The 21,907-nt window shown below is 36.8% G+C and overlaps 1 protein-coding gene across 1 annotated transcript in view; it reads right to left on the bottom strand.

The window, feature by feature from the left end:
* MSH4 (mutS homolog 4) overlaps window positions 1–21,907 on the bottom strand; it is a gene marked incomplete at both ends in the record, with an annotated part of 92,548 nt that overhangs the window by 42,474 nt on the left and 28,167 nt on the right. Inside the window, one exon of the mRNA XM_079697683.1 lies at window positions 4,664–4,738. Within this exon, the coding sequence (XP_079553809.1) occupies window positions 4,664–4,738 (75 nt within the window). The remainder of the gene's footprint in view (window positions 1–4,663; window positions 4,739–21,907) is intronic.

Below are 21,907 nucleotides of genomic sequence, written 5' to 3'. Positions count from 1 at the left end.
AGAAGATAAACAAAATTGATAAACCATTAGCCAGACTCATCAGGAAAAAAAGGGAGAAGACTCAAATCAATAGAATTAGAAATGAAAAAGGAGAAGTAACAACTGACACTGCAGAAATACAAAAGATCATGAGAGATTATTACAAGCAACTCTATGCCAATAAAATGGACAACCTGGAAGAAATGGACAAATTCTTAGAAATGCACAACCTGCCAAGACTGAATCAGGAAGAAATAGAAAATATGAACAGACCAATCACAAGCACTGAAATTGAAACTGTGATTAAAAATCTTCCAACAAACAAAAGCCCAGGACCAGATGGCTTTACAGGCGAATTCTATCAAGCATTTAGAGAAGAGCTAACACCTATCCTTCTCAAACTCTTCCAAAATATAGCAGAGGGAGGAACACTCCCAAACTCATTCTACGAGGCCACCATCACCCTGATACCAAAACCAGACAAGGATGTCACAAAGAAAGAAAACTACAGGCCAATATCACTGATGAACATAGATGCAAAAATCCTCAACAAAATACTAGCAAACAGAATCCAACAGCACATTAAAATGATCATACACCATGATCAAGTGGGGTTTATTCCAGGAATGCAAGGATTCTTCAATATACGCAAATCAATCAACGTGATACACCATATTAACAAATTTAAGGAGAAAAAACCATATGATCATCTCAATAGATGCAGAGAAAGCTTTTGACAAAATTCAACACCCATTTATGATAAAAACCCTGCAGAAAGTAGGCATAGAGGGAACTTTCCTCAACATAATAAAGGCCATATATGACAAACCCACAGCCAGCATCGTCCTCAATGGTGAAAAACTGAAACCATTTCCACTAAGATCAGGAACAAGACAAGGTTGCCCACTCTCACCACTCTTATTCAACATAGTTTTGGAAGTTTTAGCCAAAGCAATCAGAGAAGAAAAGGAAATAAAAGGAATCCAAATCGGAAAAGAAGAAGTAAAGCTGCCACTGTTTGCAGATGACATGATACTATACATAGAGAATCCTAAAGATGCTACCAGAAAACTACTAGAGCTAATCAATGAATTTGGTAAAGTAGCAGGATACAAAATTAATGCACAGAAATCTGTGGCATTCCTATATACTAATGATGAAAAATCTGAAAGTGAAATCAAGGAAACACTCCCATTTACCATTGCAACAAAAAGAATAAAATATCTAGGAATAAACCTACCTAAGGAGACAAAAGACCTGCATGCAGAAAATTATAAGACAGTGATGAAAGAAATTAAAGATGATAACAATAGATGGAGAGATGTACCATGTTCTTGGATTGGAAGAATCAACATTGTGAAAATGACTCTACTACCCAAAGCAATCTACAGATTCAATGCAATCCCTATCAAACTACCACTGGCATTTTTCACAGAACTAGAACAAAAAATTTCACAATTTGTATGGAAACACAAAAGACCCCGAATAGCCAAAGCAATCTTGAGAACGAAAAATGGAGCTGGAGGAATCAGTCTCCCTGACTTCAGACTATACTACAAAGCTACAGTAATCAAGACAGTATGGAACTGGCACAAAAACAGAAAGATAGATCAATGGAACAGGATAGAAAGCCCAGAGATAAACCCACGGACATATGGTCACCTTATCTTTGATAAAGGAGGCAGGAATGTACAGTGGAGAAAGGACAGTCTCTTCAATAAGTGGTGCTGGGAAAACTGGACAAGGACATGTAAAAGTATGAGATTAGATCACTCCCTAACACCATACACAAAAATAAGCTCAAAATGGATTAAAGACCTAAATGTAAGGCCAGACACTATCAAACTCTTAGAGGAAAACATAGGCAGAACACTCTATGACATAAATCACAGCAAGATCCTTTTTGACCCACCTCCTAGAGAAATGGAAATAAAGACAAAAATAAACACATGGGACCTAATGAAACTTAAAAGCTTTTGCACAGCAAAGGAAACCATAAACAAGACCAAAAGACAACCCTCAGAATGGGAGAAAATATTTGCAAATGAAGCAACTGACAAAGGATTAATCTCCAAAATTTATAAGCAGCTCATGCAGCTCAATAACAAAAAAACAAACAACCCAATCCAAAAATGGGCAGAAGACCTAAATAGACATTTCTCCACAGAAGATATACAGACTGCCAACAAACACATGAAAGGATGCTCAACATCTTTACTCATTAGAGAAATGCAAATCAAAACTACAATGAGATATCATCTCACACCAGTCAGAATGCCCATCATCAAAAAATCTAGAAACAATAAATGCTGGAGAGGGTGTGGAAAAAAAGGAACTCTTTTGCACTGCTGGTCGGAATGTGAATTGGTACAGCCACTATGGAGAACGGTATGGAGGTTCCTTAAAAAACTACAAATAGAACTACCATATGACCCAGCAATCCCACTACTGGGCATATACCCTGAGAAAACCATAATTCAAAAAGGGAGGGCCTCCCTGGTGGCGCAGTGGTTGAGAGTCCGCCTGCCGATGCAGGGGATACGGGTTCGTGCCCCGGTCTGGGAGGATCCCATATGCCGCGGAGCGGCTGGGCCCGTGAGCCATGGCTGCTGAGCCTGTGCATCCGGAGCCTGTGCTCCGCAACGGGAGAGGCCACAACAGTGAGAGGCCCGCGTACCACAAAAAAAAAAAAAAAGGGACATGTACCAAAATGTTCATAGCAGCCCTATTTACAATAGCCCGGAGATGGAAACAACCTAAGTGTCCATCATCGGATGAATGGGTAAAGAAGATGTGGCACATATATACAATGGAATATTACTCAGCCATAAAAAGAAATGAAATTGAGCTATTTGTAATGAGGTGGATGGACCTAGAGTCTGTCATACAGAGTGAAGTAAGTCAGAAAGAGAAAGACAAATACCGTATGCTGACACATATGTATGGAATTTTTAGAAAAAAAAATGTCATGAAGAACATAGGGGTAAGACAGAAATAAAGACACAGACCTACTTGAGAACGGACTTGAGGATATGGGGAGGGGGAAGGGTAAGCTGTGACAAAGCGAAAGAGAGGCATGGACATATATACACTACCAAACGTAAGGTAGATAGATAGTGGGAAGAAGCCGCAGAGCACAGGGAGATCAGCTGGGTGCTTTGTGACTGCGTGGAGGGGTGGGATGGGGAGGGTGGGAGGGAGGGAGATGCATGAGGGAAGGGATATGGGAACAGATGTATATGTATGACTGATTCACTTTGTTATAAAGGAGAAACTAATAAAAAAAAATTAAAAAAAAAAAAAAAAGATACACGTACCAGAATGTTCACTGCAGCATTGTTTACAATTGCCAGAATATGGAACCAAGCTAAATGTCCATCAACACATGAATGGATAAAGAAGATGTGGCACATATATACAATGGAATATTACTCAGCCATAAAAAGGAGTGAAATTTAGTTATGTGTACTGAGGTGGATGGACCTAGAGTGTCATACAGAGTGAAGTAAGTTAGTAAGAATAAAAGAAATATCGTATGCTAACACACATATATGGGATCTAAATAAACGGTACTGATGAAACTAGAGGCAGGGCAGGAATAAAGGTGCAGATGTAGAGAATGGACTTGAGGACAGAGAGAGGGAAGGGGAAGCTGAGACGAAATGAGAGAGTAGCACTGATATATATACACTACCAAATGTATAATGGATGGCTAGTGGGAAGCTGCTTCATAGCACAGGGAGATCAGCTCGATGCTTTGTGACCACCTAGAGGGGTGATACAAGGAGGGTGGGAGGGAGGTGCAAGAGGAAGGGGATATGGGGATATATGTATACTTATAGCTGATTCATTTTGTTGCACAACAGAAGCTAACACAACACTGGAAAGCAATTATATTCCAATAAAGATATTAAAAAAAAACCTGACCCTTACTCTTCAAGATGTCAATATCACAAAAGGCAAAGCAAGGCTGAGAAACTTTTCACTTTAAAAAAGTGTAAAGAAACATGACATTAAATACAATGCATGGTCCTTTACTGGATAATGTACCAGGAAAAAAAAATAACAAAAGAACAGTATTAGGACAACTGGAAAAATGTGAATATAGGCTATATATAATATACAGTTGATCCTTGAACAACACGGGTTTGAACTGTGAGGGTCCAGTTATGGGTGGATTTTTTTCAATAGGACAATAAATACCACAGTACTACATGATCTGCGGTTAGTTGAATCTGCAGATATGGAACTGCAGATACAGAGGAACTGTGGATGTGGAGGAACTGAATATTCAAAGGGCCAACAATAAGTTATATGCAGAATTTCCACTGCACACAGGGTTGGTGTTCCTGACCCCCATATTGTTCAAGGGTCAACTTAATAGTATTTTACCAATGTTAAATATCCTGAATTTTTAAATCATATTGTGGTTATGCAAGAGAACATCTTTGTTCTTAGGAGATATGCACTTTAGTATTTAGGTACTGCAACTTATTCTCAAATGGTTCAGTAAGGTAATAATAAGGACAATAATATGTTTGTTTGCTGTGTGTGGAAAGAGAGAGAATATGGGAATTCATTATACTATTCTCGCAACTTACTGTTTGAAATTTTTTCAAAACAAAAAGTTTAAAAAAAACTGATGCTAGACATGTTTTAAACAACATATACACATAAAAATTACCTTTAAAGGATCCACGAGTTCCAAGGTATGTTTTAGGTATATTAAATTTGTTATCTTTGATTCAGCTGCATTAACCTATTAAGATAAGAATCCAAATGTGGACACCATAAATATTTAACACATTAATGAGTTTTCCTCTTGAACATTCTACACTTACATTTCCCATACATTTTTATTTATCAACCTAGGCAGGATAACAGCCTAGACAATGATTACAAATTACTGACCCATCATGATAAGCCTAATACACTAGTCTCCTGTGAGTCTGACAGTGAGAAGAGTTCACCTCACTGTATCCAACTTTCATTTCTATATAAAACCCTTTGTGTCCAGCTTAACCCACAGTAGCAAAAGGAGATACAATTCAATACTGACCAGCACTAAGAGACTAAGATTAATTTTAAAAGGCAGAAAAGACACTGATAAATGGATGATACTTGAAAAACTGAATCCAAACCTCCCAGATAGTTATAGAACATGAATTTCCCTCATCGGTTCCTGTTTATGCAAGTAAAACAATTTTCATAATTCCAGTGGTCCAAACTAATTATAGTTTTTCAAAATAAAGCAACATCAACATTCTAAACTTTATAAATAAATTTTTAAAAAATCAAATCATACCATCTCCAAAGCCAAACATTGGTACTAAACCTGGGGAAATGAGGAATGTTTGTGAATGGACTAATTTACCAATACTGACAAGGAGTTTTAGGATATTACAATTATGATGTAATGTGCTTGATATAGAGCTGTTTTATTTTTATTGACATATAGTTGATTTACAATGTTGTATTAGTTTCAAGTGTACAGCAAAGTGATTCAGTTTTACATATATATAAAAATATCAAGAATATATAAAGATTAAATAATATGTAATACATATTCTTTTTTTACATTCTCTTCCATTATAGGTTATTACAAGATATTGAGTATAGTTCCATGTGCTATTATAGTAGGCCCTTGCTGGTTTTCTATTTTATATATAGTAATGTGTATATTTTAATCCCAAACTCCTAATTTATCCCTCCCCCTCTCCCACTTAGTAACCACAAGTTTGTTTTCTATGTTTGTGAGTCCAGTTCTGTTTTGTAAATAAGTTCATTGTGTCATTCTTTGGATTCCACATAAGTGATATCATATGGTATTTTTCTTTCTCTGTCTTACTTACTTCACTTATCTTGATAATCTCTAGGCCCATCCATGTTGTTGCAAATGGCATAATTTCATTCTTTTTTATGGCTAATATTCCATTGTGTGTGTGTGTGTGTGTCTGCATGTGTATACATGACATCTTCTTTATCCATTCATCTGTCAATGGACACTTAGGTTGCTTCCATGTCTTGGCTACTGTTTTTTTTCCTTTAATAAATTTATTTATTTATTTTTGGCTGCATTGGGTCTTCATTGATGCACGTGGGCTCTCTAGCTGCAGCGAGTAGGGGTAACTCTGTTGCAGTGCGTGGGCTTCTCATTGCGGTGGCTTATCTTGTTGCGGAGCACGGGCTCTAGGTGCACGGGCTTCAGTAGTTGTGGCTTGCAGGCTCTAGAGCACAGGCTCAGTAGTTGTGGTACACAGGCTTAGCTGCTCTGCAGCATGTGGGGTCTTCCCAGACCAGGGCTCGAACCCATGTCCTCTGCACTGGCAGGCGGATTCTTAACCACTGTGCCACCAGGGAAGTCCCTTGGTGCATGTTATCTTTTTGGATTGTTTTTCTCCAGATATATGGCTAGTAGTGGGATTGCAGGATAATATGGTAGCTCTATTTTTAGTTTTTTAAGGAACCACCATAGTGTTCTCCATAGTGGCTGTACCAATTTACATTCCCACCAACTGTGTAGGAGGGTTCCCTTTCCTCCACACCCTCTCCAGCATTTATTATTTGTAGAATTTTAATCATGGCCATTCTGACTGGTGTGAGGTGATACCTCATTGAAATTTTAATTTCCATTTCTCTAATTAGCAATGTAATTAGCAATGTTCATGTGCTTTTTGCCCATCTGTATGTCTTCTTTGAGAAAATGTCTTTTCAGATCTTCTGCCCATTTAAAAAATTTATTTATTTATTTATTTAGTCTGTGTTGGGTGTTAGTTGCGGCATGCAGGATATTTCATTGCAGCATGCAGGTTCTTCATTGCAGTGCACAGGCTTCTCTCTAGTTGTGGCATGTGGGCTCCAGAGCACGTGGGCTCTGTAGTTGTGGCGCATGGGCTCCAGAGAGCATGGGCTCTGTAGCTGCGGCACACGGACTCTCTAGTTGTAGCGTGCAAGCTTAGTTGCCCTGCAGCGTGTGGGATCTTAGTTCCCTGACCAGCGATCGAACTGGCATCCCCTGCATTGCAAGGTGGATTCTTAACCACTGGACCACCAGGGAAGTCCCATTCTGCCCATTTTTTGATTGGGTTGTTTGTTTTTTGATATTGAGCTGTATGAGCTGTTTGTATATTTTGGAGATTAATCCCTTGTCGGTCGCATAATTTGCAAATATTTTTCTCCCATTCTGTAAGTTGTCTTTTCTCTTTTTTTTATGGTTCCCTTTACTGCACCAAAACTTTTAAATTTAATTAGGTCCCATTTATTTATTTTTGGTTTTACTTCCATTACTCTAGGAGATGGATCCACAGATACTGCTGTGATTTATGTCAAAGTGTGTTCTGCCTATGTTTTCCTCTAAGAGTTTTATAGTACCTGGTCTTACATTTAGGACTTTAATCCATTTTGAGTTTATTTTTCTGTATGGTGTTAGAGAATGTTCTAATTTCATTCTTTTACATGTAGGTGTCCAGTTTTCCCAGCACCACTTATTGTTAAAATACAGAAGAGACTGTCTTTTGTGCATTACATACTCCTGCCTCCTCTGTCATAGATTAATTGACCATAAATGCATGGGTTTATCTCTGCGCTTTCTATCCTGTTCCATTGATCTATATATCTCTATTTTTGTATGAGTACCACACTGTTTTGATTACTGTAGCTTTGTAGTACAGTCTGAAGTCAGGGAATCTGCTTCCTCTAGCTCCACTTTTCTTTCTCAAGATTGCTTTGGCTATTCAGGGTCTTTTGTGTTTCCATACAAAATTTTTTAAATTTTGTTCTAGTTCTGTGAAAAATGCCATTGATAATATGATAAGGATTGCACTGAATCTGTAGACTGCCTTGGGTAGTATAGTCATTTTGACAATATTGATTTTTCCAATCCAAGAACATGGATATCTTTCCATCTGTTTGCGTCATCTTCAGTTTCTTTCATCAGTGTCTCAGTTTTTGGAGTACAGGTCTGTTGCCTCCTTAGAAAGGTTTATTCCTGGTATTTTATCCTTTTTGATGTGATTGTAAATGGGACTGTTTCCTTAATTTCTCTTTCTGAACTTTCATTGGTAGTGTATAGAAATGCAACAGATTTCTGTGTATTACTTTTGTATCCTACAACTTTAACAAATTCATTGATAAGCTCTAGTATCTTCAGGATTTTCTAAGTCTGCTATCGTGTCATCTGCAAACAGTGACAGTTTTACTTCTTCTTTTCCAATTTGGATTCCTTTTATTTCTTTTTCTTCTCTGATTGCCATGGCTAGGACTTCCAAAATGATGTTGAACAGAAGTGGCGAGAGTTGACATCCTGGTCTTGTCCCTGATCTTAGAGGAAATGCTTTCAGTTTTTCACCAATGAGTATGATGTTAGCTGTGGATTTGTCATATATGGCCTTTATAATATGTTGAGGTAGGTTCTCTCTATGCCCACTTTCTGGAGAGTTTTTATCATAAATCGATGTTGAATTTTGTCAAAAGCTTTTTCTGCATCTTACTGAGATGATCACATGATTTTTATTCTTCATTTTGTTAGTGTGGTATCTCATACTGAATGATTTGTAGATATTGAAAAATCCTTGCATCCCTGGGATAAATCCCACTTGAATATGGTGTATGATCCTTTTAACGTATTGTTGGATTCGGTGTGCTAGAATTTTGTTGAGGATTTTTGCATCTATGTTCATCAGTGATACTGGCCTGTAATTTTCTTTCTTTATGGTATTGTTGTCTGTTTTTGATATCAGGGTGATGGTGGCTTTATAGAATGAGTTTGGAAGTGTTCCTTCCTCTGAAATTTTTTGGAATAGTTTCAGAAGGACAGGTGTTAACTCTTCTCTAAATGTTTGATAGAATTCCCCTGTGAAGCCATCTGGTCCTGGACTTTTGTTTGAATGGAGGTTTTTAATCTCAGATTCAATTTCAGTACTTGTAACTGGTCTGTTCATGTTTTCTACTTCTTGCTGGTACAGTCTTGGGAGATTGTATCTTTCTAAGAATTTGTCCATTTCTTATCTTTCTAAGAATTTGTCCATTTCTTCTAGGTTGTCCATTTTATTGGCATATAGTTGCTTGTAGTAATCTCTTATGGCCCTTTGTATTTCTGTGGTGTCGGTTGTAACTTCTTTTTCATTTCTAATTTTATTGATTTGAGCCCTCTCCCTTTTTTTCTTGATGAGTCTGGCTAAAGATTTATCAATTTTGTTTATCTTTTCAAAGAACCAGCTTTTAGTTTTGTTATCTTTTCTACTGTTTTTTTAGTCTCTATTTATTTCTGCTCTTCCATTAACTTTGGGTTTTGTTTGTTCTTCTTTCTCTAGTTGCTCTAGGTGTAACGTTAGGTTGTTTATTTGAGATTTTTCTTGTTTCCTGAGGTAAGCTTGTATAGCTATGAGCGATTCCTCTTTGAAGCCTCCTAACCTATATCCCCATTGCAAAATACCTGAACTTTTCCAAGACTATATGGATCAATTTAGAAGAAATACTCAAATGAATGTTGTTAGCCCCAAAACAAGTTATCTCGTGCTCTCTTATAACGAATCTCTGAAACTAACTGGAATATTAAAAATAAATAAAATTCACCAAACATAAGACAATTATCATCGCTATTACTGAAGAAGAACATCTTCCAAAAATAGCCAAGATATTCTTGAAGAAGAACAGCATGGAAAGACTAACTCTAATGAATATCAACTTATAATAGAGTAATTAAGAAACTGTGGTATCAGCACAAGGGCAGACAGAGAGTCCAATGGTATAGAATAGAGTCTAGAAAGAAAATCATATATGGGCACTTGATTTATGACAAAGGTTGACTGTGGAGCAGTAGGCAAAGGAAAGTCTTCTCCATAAATGGTACCAATACAATATGAATCTGTACAAGAAAAAATTAAATATGGCCCCTTCTTCACACCACATACAAATATCAATTCCAGGTGGACTGTAAATCTAAACATAAAACAATAAAGCATCTGGAATATAACAAAGAAGAATATCTTCATTACCTTGGATATTCTAACCAAACTTTTATAAGTTTCATAACTGATGATTTGGCACACATTAATCACAGGTTCAAACTAATGGCCAAGTTGTTTACATCTCCCCCATGGTCTGGTTTTTGTGGGCACACAAAAATCACATTAAAATACTCCAACCACAAATCCCACCATCTGTGTTTTTCTTCTTACCAAATAGGGGATGTTTTCACCTAACAAGTTCCTACTACTGCAGTAATTTAAGGTTTTGCAATATTTTTCCCCCAGTCCTCCACCTCCTGAGTAATCCTGGTGCCTCCCCATGTGATTCTGCATGACGTACTTCTTTCTCTCAGGAATTGTAAGTAATAAGAATATCCTTTGGACTTCCCTGGTGGTGCAGTGGTTAAGAACCCGCCTGCCAACACAGAGGACATGGGTTCGAGCCCTGGTCTGGGAAGATTCCACATGCCACGGAGCAACTAAGTCCATGTGCCACAACTACTGAGCCTGTGCTCCACAACAGGAGAAGCCACCACAATGAGAAGCCCGTGCACCACAACAAAGAGTAGCCCCTGCTCACCGCAACTAGAGAAAGCCCGCACACAGCAACAAAGACGCAATGCAGCCAAAAATAAATAAATAAGTTTAGATTTTAAAAGTATATATATACATATAGCCTTTAAATGGCATTAGCCTCTCCATGTCATCACTCAGTGATCTCCATAAATTAAAATCCCACAGGTACAATCAAGACACTGGGGTAGGTAAAGACTTCTTAAGCAGGATACAACAAACACTAACTATAAAGGAAAAAAATAAAGTAGACTATATTTAAATTAAAGACTTCTAATAACTCAGACAGAGACAAATACCACATGATCTCACTTATACATGGATCTAAAAACAAACAAAAAACCAAACTCATAAATACAGGGAACTGATTGGTGGTTGCCAGAGTTAGGATGTGGGGGAGAGGCAAAACGGGAGAAGGTCAAAAGGTACAAACTTCCAGCTATAAAATAAATAAGTCGTGGTGATTTAATATACGGCATGGTAACTATAGTTAGTGACACTGTATTGCATATTTGAAAGTTACTAAGAGTGTAGATCTTAAAGTCCTCATCACGAGAAAAAAATTTAAAACTATGCATGGGGATGAGTGTTAACTATACTTACTGTGGTGACTGTCTCATAATATATACAAAATAATGAATCATAGAAAAAGAATTTCTATTCATCAAAAGACACCACTGATGCAGGATAGGTTCTCCAAAAACCAATTTTTAGAAACCAAATAACTTATTTGAAAAGTAATTCCAGGAAGTATAGGCAAGAGAGTGGGGAAGTAAGAAGGCAAGGGAAGAACATCAATATAGGATGTAATGATGATCCAGTTACCAGTGTATGGTACCATAGCTCAATCATGCTGGAGACCTCTCAGAGATGGTGTAAAGTAAGCTTCAGAAACTACTTCCAGAGGTAAGGAAAATGGGGCAATTATTCACCAACTTCAGTTCAGTATTTGTCAAGACCTATCACTGGGTCAGCAACTTCCTGATTACTCTCTAGTCTCTCCGGTGGCCAGAGAAAGTCCTCAGGCAGAAAGTTTCAGCTTGTTTGCAGTGAGATGTCTTCCATACACAAAAGTCAATGCCAAGGGGATGTGGGTGGCACACCAACAATGTCTACTCCACAATACTGAGCAAAAAAAGCCAATTACAAAGTGGGAGAAGATATTCACAACACAGAAGCAACGAAGGGCTTATATAAACAGCTCTACAAATCATAAAAGATGATAACTCAATAGAAAAATGGGCAAGACCTTCACAAAAGAAGATAGTCAAATTGTCAATATACATATGAAAGGGTATTCAACCTCATTAACAGGAAAAAGCAAATTAAAACCACAGTGAAATACTACTATCTACCAACCACTATGGCTAAGATTTTTAAACTGACAATATCAGGTTTTGGATAAGAGCAATGGGACTTCTCATACCCTCCTGATGGGACTGTAGATTAGTACAATCATTTTGAAAAACATTTTGGCAAACATCATGTTTGCCAAAAGTTCAACTAAAGTTGAAGATACACCTCAAGACTCAGAAGTTCCATTCTTATGTACCCAATAAAAATATGTCCAAAATTTTATTAAGAAGCAGGTATAAAATAATTAAGCAGTATTATTTCTAATTGCCAAAACCTGCCAACAACTCAGAAGTCCAACAACAGTGAACTGAATAATGGCATACTCATACAGTGGAATATTATATAGCAATGGAAATAAATGAGCTACAGCTACATGCAACAACATGACTAAATCTTACAAACACAATGTTGGATAGAAGAAGGCAGATATAAAAAATACACACTGAATGATTCCTTATATTTAAAGTTTTTAAAAGAACAGGTAAAACTAAGTTATAAAGAAAAACAAAAAAGTAATTAATAAAAAGTGGTTTCTTTTTGGAGGGAGGTAGACAATAATGAACAGGAAGGAACAGAAGGGGAGTTCTGAAGTACTGGCAATATCTGTTCCTTTACCTGAGTGGTTATCACATGGGTGTTCACTGTTGTCATGCCTGAATACATTTCTGGCTGTAACAATTGGGTATAACAATTGGATTCTATTGGCATCTAGTGGGTAGAAGGTATGAATACTGCTAAACATTTTAGAATGCACAGAACAGTAAAAGAATCATCCATCCCAACATGTCAACAGTGCCAAGTTTGAGAAATCCTGCTGTGGAGGAGTTGTCTTACTATATTTACACAGGTACTCTCTTAACCTCTTATATCATTAGTGATTTCCTGTTTCTTCTTTCTCTGTCTCTCCTTCCAATCTCTTCCTACCTTAATGGCTTTGAAAAAGTAAACAGCAATGAATCTTACAGTTGCAAGGTACTAAGTGTTGCCCATACCACATGAGCAGAGAGGCAGACCCTTCCCTAGGTGAGTACTCCAGATGAGTATCCAGCCCTGAATGACACCTTAACTGCAGTTTGTAAGACCCTAAGCAGAGAACCAAGCTAAGATATGCATAGACTCCTAACTGACAGAAACTGTGAGATAATAAATATGTGTAGTTTTAAGCTGCTATAGTTGAGGTCATTTGTTATGCAGCAATAGAACACTAATACAGTCTCTTTACAGCTTGCTTCTTCAAAGCCAAGAAGAGAAAGAGTTTCTTCGTGGAGAACTGGGAGACAATTCTCTACTGGCCTTTTGTGTTTTTGTGTATCTTATGAGCAAAGGCACTGACTGCCTTTGTTCTGGACAGACTTTTCAAGGATATTTATATAGTGAATAGCCTTGAAAGATATAATGTCTCCTTCTACAGCAAAGGGCAGGTTTGCTTACAGTCTCAGAAGATAAAGATGGTGCCTCTCTGCATAATAGCAGGCAAATATGCTTACTGCCCATTATAAAAGATTCAGGTTCCCTAAGATCAGCAATTCTCTCCTGTAAAACTCTGTATGTGCAGGTATCACCTAGCCCTCTTCACATCGCCCTGTGGGAAAAGGAGCTTGGAGAATCAGTGCAAGAAAATGTTGATACTCTGGATATTGCCGTTGTGAGTATAAAGTCCTTTCTCTCTGATCTAGGAGTCTGTGTCTTCTGTCAGCATGTATGAAACTGTGGCAGGCTAACTTGTTAGCTTGCAAGTAGGGTAGAATATCAGATACCTTACAGTTCCTGATAATACTATGCTGTAATTGCTTTTTTTTTAACCAAAATCTCAAAATGAATTATAAATTCCTTTGGATTAGAGATTTACTTCTTACTGTATCCCTAGCACTCATTACAATGCTTGGGAAAATAACTTGTTGAATTAATTAAAGAAGGAGCCATGTACTACATACTCTATATGGCAGTCTGAAATCAATGGAAAAAAATTAAAAGTTATTCAAAACAAAGCAAAGAAACTTGGGTAAAAACTTGAAAAAAATTCTTTGATATCAAGGTTTTCAAATGTTGCAGGAAGTATTTTGGATGTTTATAATGGAAAACACAAACATTCTTAATGCAATACATTAAATTGTAAGGTTATAAACACTGCATAAAAAGAAACGACATTTGGATTAATTAAAATAATAAATTTAAGTTTTATTCTCAATGAATACTTATGATCAGAAAATATGCATTTTCTAAAATCAATATTCTTAAAGAGAAAATATGAGAATTCATCTTAGGCAAACAATTCCATACTGGAAATTTTCAGAGAACATTCAGAAGTTTAAGCCAATCATAAAATTCAGCCAAAAGAACATTTAGTTCATTCACAAGCTTAAGCAAATAATGCAATTTAACCAGCACAAGTCTGAATTAATTTAGTAAATATCATGTTTAATTAAGATATATATATATATGCTTATATTAAACGAAGGAAAAGCCTCATTTAAAATATATCTCCAGATGGTTAAGGAAACAGCAACTGAGAAACAGTATAAGGAATACTGAAATTCATGAATTATGTATAAAGTCAATATATTGCTTAAGTTTCCTTAAAAGTTAGTACATCTCATCTGAAAAGTATTTTTTTTTTACTTTATTTTTTTCCTTTTTTTAAAATGTTTTATTGGAGTATAGTTGATTTACAATATTGTGTTAGTTTCAGGTGTGGAAAGTATGTTTTAAAAAGCCTCCACAGGGCTTCTCTGGTGGCGCAGTGGTTGAGAGTCCGCCTGCCGATGCAGGGGACACGGGTTCGTGCCCCGGTCCGGGAAGATCCCGCATGCCACGGAGCGGCTGGGCCCGTGAGCCATGGCCGCTGGGCCTGCGCGTCCGGAGCCCGTGCTCCGCAACGGGAGAGGCCACAACAGTGAGAGGCCTGCGTACCACAAAAAAAAAAAATAAATAAAAAAAAAAAAAATAAAATAAAAAGCCTCCACAAAGGACAGATGTGCTGGTTAAGGAAAAAATGTACAACTATGACTGATCCCCCCAAAACTAAAAAGGGTGGGAAGTAACACTGGCCCATAAAAACCTTATGGAGCTAGTTACAGATTGCCTTTTCTAGACTGGAAAAAAAGATGCCAGATTCTCAGTTTACAGAATTACCTTACACTTAGCCCACTGGGCTTTTCTAAAATCTGACAGTCAAACTGATTACAGAAGCTGGTTATTTAATCACAGATATTTCCCAGAGAGCTAGTTGGCTAAACTGATATTCCTTTCTTAATATAACCAGAAACAGTCTAATGCAAAAACATGTTCAGCTGACCCTTGAACAACACAGGTTTGAACTGCATGGGTCCACTTAAACGCAGATTTTTTTCAATAAATACACATATGTACTGGAGATGTATTTTCTCTTCCTTATGATTTTCTTAATAATGTTTTCTTTTCTCTAGCTTACTTTATTGTACGAATACAGTATAAAAACATATAACATACAAAATATGTATTAATCAGCTGTTTATGTTATCAGTAAGGACTCCAGTCAACAGTAGGCTATCAATAGTTAAGTTTGGGGGAAGTCAAAAATTATATGAGGATTTTCAATTTGCAGGGGGTCAGCACCCTTAAGCCTCATGTTGTTCAAGGGTCAATGGTATATTACTAATTCTTATAGCCAGCGAAACTAAATCATGAATATGTATGACTGCGTAATACTACACATTACACAAGGTGACAACAAAGAGACTGCTCTCAGGTATAAGCTGATAATTAATTCTTTCCTATAATAAAATATTACCTGAATCTAATGATGAGGAAACATCAGACAAACCCAAATTGAGCAAAAATACATACCCATAATTTTCAAGTGTCAAGGTGATGATTGAAGACTAAATAGACACAAAAACTAAAGGCAATGCTTGATTCTTAACTGAATCCTTTTTCTATAAAGGACATTATTGGCAGGACTTCCCTGGTGGTCTAGTGGTAAAGAATCCGCCTTACAATGCAGGGGATGCAGGTTCGATCCCTGGTCAGGGAACTAAGATCCCACATGCTGCGGGGCAACTAAGCTCATGCATGCCTCAACTAGAGAGCCTGTATGCTGCAAACTACAGAGCCCACACGCTATGGAACCCACATGCCATAACTACAGAGCCCACGTGCCCTGGAGCCTGCCTGCCACAACTAGAGAGAAGCCTGCACGTTGCAACAGCCTGTGCGCCACAACAAAATATCCCGCATGCCTCAACGAAGATCCCACATGCCACAACTAAGACCCGATGCAGCCAAAAATAAATAAATAAATAAATAAATAAATAATAAATACATCTTAAAAAAAATAATAAGGGATATTATTGACAAAATTGGAAAAACTTGAATGGGGTCTGAGGATTAAATGTTATTAAATGGTATTATCATCATTAATTTTCTTATTTTGAAGGTTCACTGTTGTTGAATAGGAGAATAGCCTTGTTGTAAGAAATACTAACGTATTTGAGAGTGACAGAGCATCATGTCAGCAACTAACTCTTAAAATTTTCAGGAAAAAAAGTTCTTTGGGGCTCCCCTGGTGGCGCAGTGGTTGAGAGTCCGCCTGCCGATGCAGGGGACACGGGTTCGTGCCCCGGTCCAGGAAGATCCCACATGCCACGGAGCGGCTGGGCCCGTGAGCCATGGCCGCTGAGCCTGCGCGTCTGGAGCCTGTGCTCCGCAACGGGAGAGGCCACAACAGTGAGAGGCCCGCGTACTGGGAAAAAAAAAAAAAAAAAAGAGTTCTTTGTAATGTACTTGCAAATTTTCTGAAAATTTGAGATTTTATTTAATTTTTATTTTCACTTTCTAAAGATGCTGAAACCAAAAGGTTTTACATGCTTCCAGAGAATGGAGGGGGCAAATATGTCAGTCATATCCAAAATTCAGGAGTCTCAATGGTTTCAACTTCTCAATAGGAATATTATAAGCTACAAGACAGTGGGGAAATGCCTCCTAAATTCTGAAGGAAAATTACTTCCTGACGAATTCTATTTTCAGCAAAACTATCAATCAATCATGAGGAAATGAGAAAACATTTCAGACATGTAAAGTCTCACTCTTTCTCAAAAAGTTACTAAAAAATGTGCTCCATGAAAAGAAGAGAGTAAGTCAAAACAGAGGAAGACTTGGGATATAAAAAACAAGAGATCCAGGACTTCCCTGATAGTCCAGTGGTTAAGAATCCACCCTTCAATGCAGGAGACGTGAGTTGGATCCCTGGTCGGGGAACTAAGATCCCACATGCTGAGAGGTAACTAAGCCCACACGCTGCAACTACTGACCATGTGGGCCACAACTAGAGAGAAGCCCATGTGCTGCAACAAGGACCCTGTGCGCCACAGTGGAGGATCCTGCGTGTCGCAACTAAGACCCAATGTAGCCAAAAATAAAATAAATAAATATTTAAAAAAAAAGAGAGAGAGATCCAACATAGGAAAGACAAACAATGATGTTGAAGAGAAATCTGGGGTCATAGCTGTATACTAGCACAAGAGAGGTAACCAATCCAGATTGGAACAAGTTTGAAACCTGTGGGAGTGACATCTTCCAGAGGTTGAAAGTGACTGAGTACCTGAAGTGAATGAATGAATACTGAGAGGATATTTAGAATATACTGAAAGGATATTTATATAGTTGGTGAAAACATCTATGCTTGAATCAGTAAAAGTACAAGGTAAACCACACACAAAAAAAGTTATTAATTCTGGGGGAAAAATGTAAAAAGTTGTGCATGCTCAGTTCTGTGTAGCATGGATAGTCATAATCATTTTGATCTAACTAAAATTATGTTATAACCTTACTGGGTGAGGGGAAGTAGGGAAGTGTCCATGTTTATAGAAGGAAAAGGAAAGAAAGCTAAATAGTCATCCTTCTGGAAGGGAATTAACATGTAATATCAAAGGATATATCAAGAAAATGAAAAGGCAACCCAATAAATGGTAGAAAATATTTGTAAATCATATATACAATAAGGGACTTATATCCAGAATATATAAAGAACTCTTACAACTCAATAATAAAAAGACAATCCAATCAAAAATTAGCAAAGGATATGAGTAAACATTTCTCCAAGGAAGATATACAAATGGCCAATAAGCACAAGAAAAGGTGCTCAACATCATTAGTCATATCAGCAAAATGCAAATAAAAACCACAAGAGACTACTTCATACCCACTAGGATGACTAGAATCAAAAAGTCAGATAATAACAAATGTTGGCAAGGATGTGGGGACCCTCATAGACTGCTGGTGAAAATGTAGAACGATAGTCACTTTGGAAAACAGTCTGGCAGTTCCTCAAACAATTAAACATAGAGTTACCATATGAGCCAGCAATTCCACTCTAGGTACAGATCCAAGATAAACAAAACTTACATCCACACAAAAACTTGTATATAAATATTCATAGCAGCATTATTAATAATCAAAAGTGCAAACAACTCAAATGTTCATCAACTGATGAACAGATAAACAAAATGTGCTATATCTATACAATGGAATATTATTTATCAATAAAAAGAATCAAATATTGATGTATGCTACAATATGAATTAACCTGAAACATTATGCTAAGTGAAAAAAGCCAAACATAAGAGACTACATATTGTGTGATTCTATTTATATGAAATGTCAAGAATAGGCAAATCTAAAGGAACAGATAGATTAGAAATGCCAAGAACTGGTGGGAAGAGGATTGGGAGGGACGGCAAGTGATTGCTAATGGATACAGCATTGCTTTTTGGGGTGATGAATACATTCTAAAATTGACTGTAGTGTTCATTGTACAACGATGAATATACAAAACATGGTTAAACTGTATATACTTCAAATGGGTGGTGTATATGCTTTGTGAGTTCTACCTTGATAAAGCTGTTATATTTTAAAAAATAAACTGTGTGATATATGTAGAAATAAAATATATGACAATAGCCCAGTGGGAGGAATGGGAGGAATGGCAGCATACTACCATAAGGTTTTCTTTTTCAGCTTTATTGTGGTATAACTGACATATAAAATTGTAATATATTTAAAGTGTACATTGTGGTGATTTGATGTACATATACATTGAAAAAGGATCCCCCCATCTAGTTAATTAACGCATCCATCACCTCACATATTTATCTTTCTTTTTGTATGTGAGAACATTTAAGATTTACTCTCTTGGCAAACTTCAATTATACAATACAGTGTTATCAACTATAGTCACCATGTTTTATATTTGATCTGCAGATCTTATTCATCTTATAGTTGAAAGTTTGTACCCTTTTACCAACCTCTTCCTATTTCCCTGATCTGCAAGCCCTGGCAACAACTTTTCTACTCTTTCTGTAAGTTTGCTTTTTTTTTTTTTAGATTTCTCATACACGAAACCAAGCAGTATTTATCATTTTCTGTCTGGCTTATTTCACTTAGCATAATGCCCTCAATGCTATCCCTGTTGCCACAAATGGAAGTATTTCCTTCTTTCTCACGACTGCATAATATTCCAGTGTGTGTCTGTCTGTGTGTATATCTTGGCTATTGTGAATAATGCTGCAATAAACATGGGAGTGCAGATATCTCTTCGACATCCTGCTTCTATTTCATTTGGATATATACTTAGAAGTGGGATTGCTAGATAATATGGTAGTTCTATTTTTTTAAATTTTTTGAGGAACTGCTATATACTCTTTTCCATAAATTTAGCTGCACTAATTTACATTCCATCAGTAATGCACAAGGGTTCCTTTTTCTCCACATCCTCACCAACACTTGCTATCTTACATCCTTTTGATGACGGACATTCTAAAAAAGTGAGAGGTGATATCTCATTGTGGTTTTGATTTGCATTTCCCTGATGATTAGTGATGCTGAACACCTTTTCACGCACCTGCTAGTCATTCATATGTCTTCTTTGGAAAAATATCTATTTGGTTCCTCTGACCATTTTTTAATCAGATTGTTTGTTTTTTTGCTATTGAGTTATATGAGTTCTTTATATATTTTGAATATTAACTCCTTATCAGATATATGATTTGCAAATATTTTCTCCAATTCTGGAGTTACATTTTCATTTTATTGGTTATTTTTTTTTGCTGTGCAGAAGTTTTTTAGTTGGATGTACTCCCAGCTTCTGTTATTTTTGCTTCTGTTGCCACTGCTCTATGGTTCTTATACCATATGTGAAGTGACGTAATATTATTTGAAGGTAGACTGAATTCAGCTAAAGATGTAATCTATAAACCTGAAAGCAACCATTAAAATAACAAAACAATGAGTTCTATCCAATAAATCAACAGAGGAGTAAAATGGGGTCATAAAAAATATTCAATTAATCCAAAAGAAGGCAGAAGAAAAGGAAAAGAAAGCAAATAGAAAAAACGTACCATGATGGCAGATTTAAATCAAAACATATCAATAATCTCAGGAGGTACAAATGAAATAAACACCCTAATTAAAAGTAACATATTCTGGGAATTCCCTGGTGGTTCAGTGGTTAGGACTCTGCACTTTCACTTCTGAGGTTGTAGGTTCAAATCCCTGGTCAGGGAACTAAGATCCCACAAGCTGCGTGGCCAAAAAAAAAAAAAAAAAAAGAAGAAGAAGAAACAGGTAACCTGAATAGCATCATATCTATTAAATACTTAAGAAGTTGAATTTAGAGTCAAAAACATTCCTACAAAGAAAATTCCAAGTTTTAATGGCTTCATTTGTGAATTCTACCAAACATTTAAGGAAGAAATAGTACCAGTTTTACACAAACACTATGAGAAAATTGAAGAGGAAGGAATGCTTCTAACCTCATTGTATGAAACCAACTAATTTTGTTCCAGACATCAGTTATTCTAGGTTACCTTTCATTTGCATATATTGAATTTTAAGGTGTTTCAATTATTTAAGGAAACTTCCAATTCTCTGCCTGCCCAACAGCCAAAACGTTTCCATATAATGTTTTTATTGCAAATGAACCTTAAGAGCATTATCTCTACAATATGGAAAGGCTTCTTAAACATAGATAAGCCTTCAATGGATTTGCAAAGTAATCAAATTTTAAATCAAATTTTACTGATGTACAAGACGTCTTTCCTTTTTAAGCACACGAGCAAAAATATACAGGTGACCCTTGAACAACATGGGTTTGAACAGTGCGGGTCCACTCATAGGTGGATTTTATTCAAAAAATACAGTATGACACAATCCAGTTGCAGAACCCTCCTATGCAGAGGGCTGACTGTAAAGTTACACACCTGTGTGGGTTTTCAACTGTATGGGGGGCGGGGAGGGGGGCACTCCAACCCCTGCATTGTTCAACAGTCAACTGTACATGTATTTCATTAAAGTAAATATTTTTCAATTCACCTTAAATGGAAGAATGAAAACCATCTATCACTTTCCTTATAGAATGTGCCTATAGGCACTAAGTATTTACTTATTATTTTTTTAATAGATCTTTATTGGAATATAATTGCTTCACAATACTGTGTTAGTTTCTGTTGTACAATAAAGTGTATCAGCCATATGCATACATATATCCCCATATCCCCTCCCTCTTGAGCCTCCCTCCCACCCTCCCTATGCACCAAGCTGATCTCCCTGTGCTATGCTGCTGCTTCCCACTAGCTAACTATTTTACATTTGGTAGTGTATATATGTTGATGTTTCTCTCACTTCATCCCAGCTTACCCTTCCCCCACCATGTTCTCAAGTCCATTCTCTATGTCTACATCTTAATTCCTACCCTGCCACTAGGTTCATCAGTACCACTTTTTTTTTTAGATTCCACATATATGTGTTAGCATACAGTATTTGTTTCTCTCTTTCTGACTTACTTCACTCTGTATGACAGACTCTAGGTCCATCCACCTCACTACAAATAACTCAATTTTGCTTCTTTTTATGGCTGAGTAATATTCCATTGTATATATGGCACTAAGTATTTAAATTTGAAAAATATCCAAAGACTTTGTTTCATTCTTAAATGTTAAGCACATTTGAAAACTAATCAAACTTCACATAATGATCACCTTTTAAAGGACGTTTGGAAC

The sequence above is a fragment of the Hyperoodon ampullatus genome (assembly GCF_949752795.1).
Source record: "Hyperoodon ampullatus genome assembly, chromosome: 2".
In the NCBI taxonomy this organism is placed as follows: Eukaryota; Metazoa; Chordata; class Mammalia; order Artiodactyla; family Ziphiidae; genus Hyperoodon; species Hyperoodon ampullatus.
The sequence above is the reverse complement of the archived record's forward strand: the minus strand, read 5'-3'. Positions and strand labels throughout refer to the sequence as shown.